This window comes from Ornithodoros turicata, chromosome 4 (assembly GCF_037126465.1).
Source record: "Ornithodoros turicata isolate Travis chromosome 4, ASM3712646v1, whole genome shotgun sequence".
In the NCBI taxonomy this organism is placed as follows: Eukaryota; Metazoa; Arthropoda; class Arachnida; order Ixodida; family Argasidae; genus Ornithodoros; species Ornithodoros turicata.
The window spans coordinates 14,951,725-14,957,724 of NC_088204.1; the positions used below are offsets into that span (position 1 = coordinate 14,951,725).

The window sequence follows — 6,000 nt, forward strand, 5'->3', positions numbered from 1 at the left end:
TTTCACACGTTCAATGGCTATGTGAATTCCAACGTTTTTTCACGCGCTTGTAAAGTGCTGTGGGTTGTTCTTCCAATCCCCCGCTCCAACGCAAGCAGTTGATCTTCCATGAGGAGTAGACCGTGAGCTTCAAGTCACTACATTCCGTCTCAGCCTTTGCTTGTTTCTTTTAAGACTGCGACCTTGTCGAGGGTACCATCACATGACTTGTCTGCAGGTTTTTCCTGTGCATATTCATCGATACTCTGGTCACAGAAATTTGTGACGGTGTTGTCTTCCTCTGCAAAGTTGATTCACTCACAATTACAGCTCAATATTTAGGAATAGTTTTCATAACTCTTTTTTATTTATATTTATATTTATATTTAGGAATAGTTTTCATAAGTGTCAATAGTTCTCATAGTGCATATCTACATATATTTCGACGCATTACCATCCTCCACTGCCCCTTGATCAGTATTTAGGAATAGTTTTCATAAGTTTCAATAATTTTCATAGTGCATATCTACATATATTTCGACGCATTACCATCCTCCACTGCCCCTTGATCTTACACTATGTTGTCATCAACTTCAGTGTGCAAGTCTTTTGGTGACTCCTCGGAGAACTCTGCGTGCGAAGAACGGGGGATAGGATCCTCCCTCAGCCTCGTAGGTGTCCGCGCGGTATGCAAAACTGCTTGGGACTGCCGTCCACTTCAACTTCTTCCGAATCTCCTCGAAGTCGTCACGTGTGAAGTGGTCCTGATAGTGGCGTTTTGTTAGCACCGCAGGACAGGGATCGCAATGGGAAGATCCAACAAGCACTACTTTGATACGCCCGGCTGTTCTTCGCACAGTTGAACTGTTATTCAATACTGTGTGCAAAGGTTCTGCAATGAAAAATAAACACGCCACGAAATTTACCTCGCTCAAACGTATGCTATTCGTAGGCGCGAAGTTCTTCCGGCAGGTTCTGTGCCGATCTACGCGTCTCGTCACTTTTGCTTGTCGGAATGCAGAAAAATGCTTTGCCTGACTCTGTCCCGTTGCAGCACAACATCCAGACATGGTTGTTCGTAGTTCCTCAGCTCTCTGAGATCCATTTCACGTACAAAAAACCAAAAGCGGCACACGAACATACGCGCACATGCGTCCCAGCAATTGTGTTCCCCGTAGACCCGGCGGGAGGTTGGAAGCAAAGAGGAGGAAAACGCACCACGTGACGCGCCTCGGCGAATGAGCAAGGCGGCGGCACGGGGAAAGCGAATGCGATACTCTTCCCCCGGGTACAGTGACTCTAGTTCAATGGTCATTGGTTTCAATCATTACTGAAGACTGCCCATGTGACAGGGGTATAAATCATGAAGAACTCAACAATTGAATCCCGTTACTTTTGTATCGCTTTCAAGGTAACAGCATCTTTCAATCCACACGAAAGAATTTGTGCACTTTAGCGCCCTTTTAAGTAACAGTTCGTTAAAAACCACGCCTTATGACCTCTGTCCAGGATGCCAGCGGCGCGGGTGTCTCCCGCCATCGAGCACCACCCGCTGCCGCCGGCTTCCCGTCTCCCTGCCCTCAACAGCGACCACGACGACCTCGTCTTCTACCGCCAACGTGATGGATTGGGCATCACGTCTTCCAGCGAGGAGGCTCCCAGCGAAGCCACCACCTCGTCCTTAGCGTCGCCCTGCCCTCTGGTCTCCCCTTACCAACGACTTCTGGACGCCCTCAACCACGACGATCGGTGGCAGAAGGACGTCGCCCTGGGACGGCGCGTCGGGTTCTATAGGTTTCGAGGAGACCTCGGTTCCGGAAACTTCTCGCAAGTTAAGCTCGCCGTTCATTGCTTGGTGAAAGGTACGATCTCCCGTCTCTTCTTCCGTACCGTAGCGAACTATCCACGTAAACCATTGCGCACGTCTTATGTTTACGGTGTTCTGAGTTTGCACGTATATATCGCGTTGCTCCAGTAGGCAGTGATTTTTTACGCGACTGTCACAAGACCACATTGACGGCCATGTTTATCGAACGTAAAATATAGGCAGTGACACTTTCGTAACATCATGTCCATCATGAGCTTCGCCATACTACGCTTGTATTGTGTTAAGTAGTGGTTTACTTTCATTTTCCAATCAATCGATCAATCAGTGGTTTACCGTCTACAAGAACGCGGTGACCTTTATCAGTGCAGAGACCGTGATGTAGGAAGTCGCCGCAGAAATGCCTTACGCGTCTGTAAAGCGTGCTCTGCCTGCACGACGCGAGAGAAATGCGGTGAAGATTGCTCACTGACTACTATATATATATATATACTATATATCTTTTAAATAGCTTGTTGTACAATCTTCAAAAATTTATATGCTTTCTTTATATGTATCAGACCTGCCAAAAAATCATCCACAAGAGTCCAGCGAGAAACCCCACGCTTGTGCACCACTTCCTGACATTTGAGCGTCTCAGAGATATGCAGGGTTACCGATGATGAAGTACGAGGATAAAACGAATAAAAAAATCGTCTACGAGAATATACTAAACGTTGGATGACGTATTACGCGCTAAAAGTGTATATAAAAAAATACCGGTTGATCCAGCTCCCAGTCGATACACCGTGAAAAGGAAAGACTCGCGTGTGCGCTGGTTTGCGTAGTTTTGTAGCAGCCTAAACTTTGTTATGATAGTATGCTCTGCTACTTTTTAACGATTTCAAAGCATTAGTATGCGCTTTCGTTGTACCGCTTTTAGTTAATGTGCTTTGAGCCCCAACGATTCGCCCAAGAGCTCACGAAAGTGGCTAAATAGTGTCTTGACAATGATTTTAAACGACTCTCATACCTTGCTGAAACAAATCTGGAAGCTGAAAATGCTTGACACGATTTTTTTGGCACTCCACACGTCATTTACAAAAGCTTCGGAGTCTGTCTTTCCTGCAGCATTCTTTTGCGGAGCGAAAGAAATGCCGTACTTCATCTTCAGTAACCCTGCACAAGCGAAAAACAAAAAAAACAAAAAAACTGAGAACCACGCTTAAAAAGAAGGAACGTGTGAAGCAGAACTGTCTCTCATTTCTTTCGCAGAGAAGGTAGCGGTCAAGATACTGGACAAGTCGAAGCTCGACGCCAAGACGCAGCGCATGCTCCGACGCGAGATCGCCAGCATGGAGGAGCTCCACCATCCCCACCTCATACGCCTATACGAAGTTGTAGAGACACTATCCAGAGTATACCTAGTCATGGAGTTCGCTCCAGGTGGAGAGCTCTTTCACAAAATCACCAGCGACGGACGCTACCCCGAAGCAGATGCAAGGCTTATCTTTGCCCAAATTACTTCAGCCGTGGACCACATGGTTCGTATCGGTACACAGCCATATCGACAACACACAACCCGACCCCTTGTGCCTTTTACAAAGATTAAACAACAAGATGTAGCGAAACTTCAGAGGAATTACCCGTGAACCCCAAAATCAGGACGCCACGAGTGTCGTCTGCGAACTGAGAGTACGAGTTACTAGGACTAACTTTCCTAATATTATCAACTCGCGTTCTGATAATATCAACAACAGTTTTAAAAGATATTAAACACACTTACCCAAGCAACGAGAACTTTCTTCCATTGAGATTTCTTTGACATTTCATATTTAAATTACTGTTCTCAAACCCCTCCAGAAATGTCGTCTGCGAAATGCTTCTATGCAGCCTCCTCCGAACTTCAAATTTTATCTCAGTTATCTCACGACCCAACATGACATTCGCAGCACAACAGAGCTGTCCCGCTATTTAAATATAGGGATATATGTTAAATAAAAATAAAACGGTAAAAATGTAAAATAAGAATATGATAAATAAATAAAATATACAGTTGCTTGCAACGTAACTCCTACAACGCACGTACACCTCAAAGAACCGCACTCACAGCAGTATTCGTGCGCCGACGAAGCGGGGTCTCATGCAAAAGTGACGTCACGAAACACTATCGCATGCAACCAATAGCGAGTGACGTGATCACGGCGACGTACTTACATGGTGCAGCCTGCAGGGGTACAGGTGGGTGGTATTTCCTGATCCGTACATAATGTACAGAACGACACAAAACGGCGTTTTCCCGATGTGATAAACAGTGATACGGTCACTCGGTACTGGTTAACCCCTCCTGGAGCCACAGCTCAGCGTGCGTGCCTGCCGCCCCTACAGCTAATTTGTCACATCAATGTGTTAAGTATTCGCAAAGAAATATGCCATAAAAAATCCTAATGACATGCACTTCAATCTATGAAAAGGCATGCAGCCTATAGTAAAAACAGCTCCATTATGAGCCCTGCTGCTGTGCTTCACTATGCTTTCACCAGCTGTAACTGAATTCCGACAAATATGGCAATCAAGTAGACAATGAAGTTAAACTCCCAATGCATGGCACTACAAACTCCACCCTTAGATAGTCGTGACAATCTGTCTTTCTGGTAAGATTCTTCTGGTAACAGACCTCCTGTGATCCCGCTGAGCGTGAAGCAAGGTGTAAACACACATCATGTGGCATGGTGTCATGTTATACTGAGGCTGACTATTTTCCCCATCTTGAGAAATACACTGTTTGTGTGTGTGTGTGTGTGTGCGTGCAACGAATTGGAATCTGATATGTTTTTCTTTCCAGCATCAGCATAACATACTACATCGAGACATCAAGGCAGAAAATGTCTTCATAGCAGGTCATAACATCGTCAAAGTGGGTGACTTTGGTTTCAGCACCCAAGTACGCTTCCGTGACGACGCTCTCAACACATTTTGTGGTTCACCTCCCTATGCAGCACCAGAGCTATTCAAGGACGAAAGCTACATCGGGCCGTACGTGGACATTTGGGCTCTGGGTGTTCTCCTCTACTTCATTGTGACGAGCACAATGCCATTCAAAGCACAAACTGTTGCTGCACTCAAGAAATTGATTCTTGACGGACAGTACCAGGTGCCCAACTTCCTTTCCGAACCGTGCCGAACATTGATAAGTGGAATCCTCCAACAAGTGCCTCAGGAACGGCTGTCCATAGCAGATATCAACAGTTCCGACTGGCTCAAAGGCCAAAGACTACCAGAAAGCTACCCAAAATACAATATGTACCCCACTATGGAACCAGGAGACCTTGTGTCCGACGAAGAGTACGAGACTCGCTTGCAGTTGCATGACTTGGGTATCACGGAAGACATGATGAAAGACTGCTCAGACAAAGGTGCCCGCAGCAGTATTACGGGGGCTTACAGAATTGTACTTCACAAGATTCAGACTGCCCCACCTCCCGATATGGGAGACAGCGAATCGGCAGGAACGGCTACGGGAACACCGTCACCTGGTGGCAAGGTCGAGAAGCTTTCTGCAAAGACCGAACGTCTCTTTTTGTCCAAAGGCCGCAGATCAACAACATGTGCTGTGTTGTGATAGTGCTTGCAGCCATTCCCTTTCGTTGTTGAACTGATTTAGATACTTCACACATCTTATCAACATTCATCAAGCCATTGTCATGTTGTTGAAAGTTTGCATTGAATGTGGATGTCTCGTAAGGACTCACATTTTTAGTGTCACCTAATCAGTGCGAGTCGTCTCGAGACAGGACATGGATGGACCAAAATTGCCGCAGTGGGACACGTGGACACCATGTACAACAAGGGCGTAGCCGAAATACTGCGACACAGTCATCTTTTTGGCAGCTACAGACATTGGTACATTCAGTGGAGGTCATAGCAACCAGCAAAGCTTAGATGTGCAGGAAATCTACAAAAATTTGAACAATCCACATCCAAAAATCGTGGAAAATTACATTCCTCTATGCATATATACTGATCATGGAACCGCCACACATCACTAAAGCTTGATGTCAAGTACAGGCTATATAAGTTGGAAAAAGAACAACATTTTTTAACAGCCACTGAACAATTTTTACATCTGAAAGTGCTTTTATGTCTTTGCACCAACACATATACCGTAATAAAATACCACATGTAAAATATGAAACATGGTCCAAAGATGTGCAAAA

At 45.5% G+C, this 6,000-nt stretch overlaps 2 protein-coding genes across 2 annotated transcripts in view; one reads left to right on the top strand and one right to left on the bottom strand.

The window, feature by feature from the left end:
• The window catches only part of LOC135391156 (uncharacterized), a 211,389-nt gene extending 207,390 nt beyond the window's left edge, over window positions 1-3,999 (bottom strand). Inside the window, exon 1 of the transcript XR_010421880.1 lies at window positions 3,570-3,999. The gene's annotated coding sequence lies outside the window, so the exon portion shown is untranslated. The remainder of the gene's footprint in view (window positions 1-3,569) is intronic.
• Window positions 1-6,000, top strand: part of LOC135391149 (serine/threonine-protein kinase NIM1-like) — a 30,499-nt gene extending 24,499 nt beyond the window's left edge. The window contains exons 3-5 of the mRNA XM_064621263.1: window positions 1,489-1,841; window positions 3,059-3,327; window positions 4,629-6,000. Coding sequence (XP_064477333.1) covers window positions 1,490-1,841; window positions 3,059-3,327; window positions 4,629-5,405 — 1,398 coding nt within the window. The 5' untranslated portion in view covers window position 1,489 and the 3' untranslated portion in view covers window positions 5,406-6,000. The remainder of the gene's footprint in view (window positions 1-1,488; window positions 1,842-3,058; window positions 3,328-4,628) is intronic.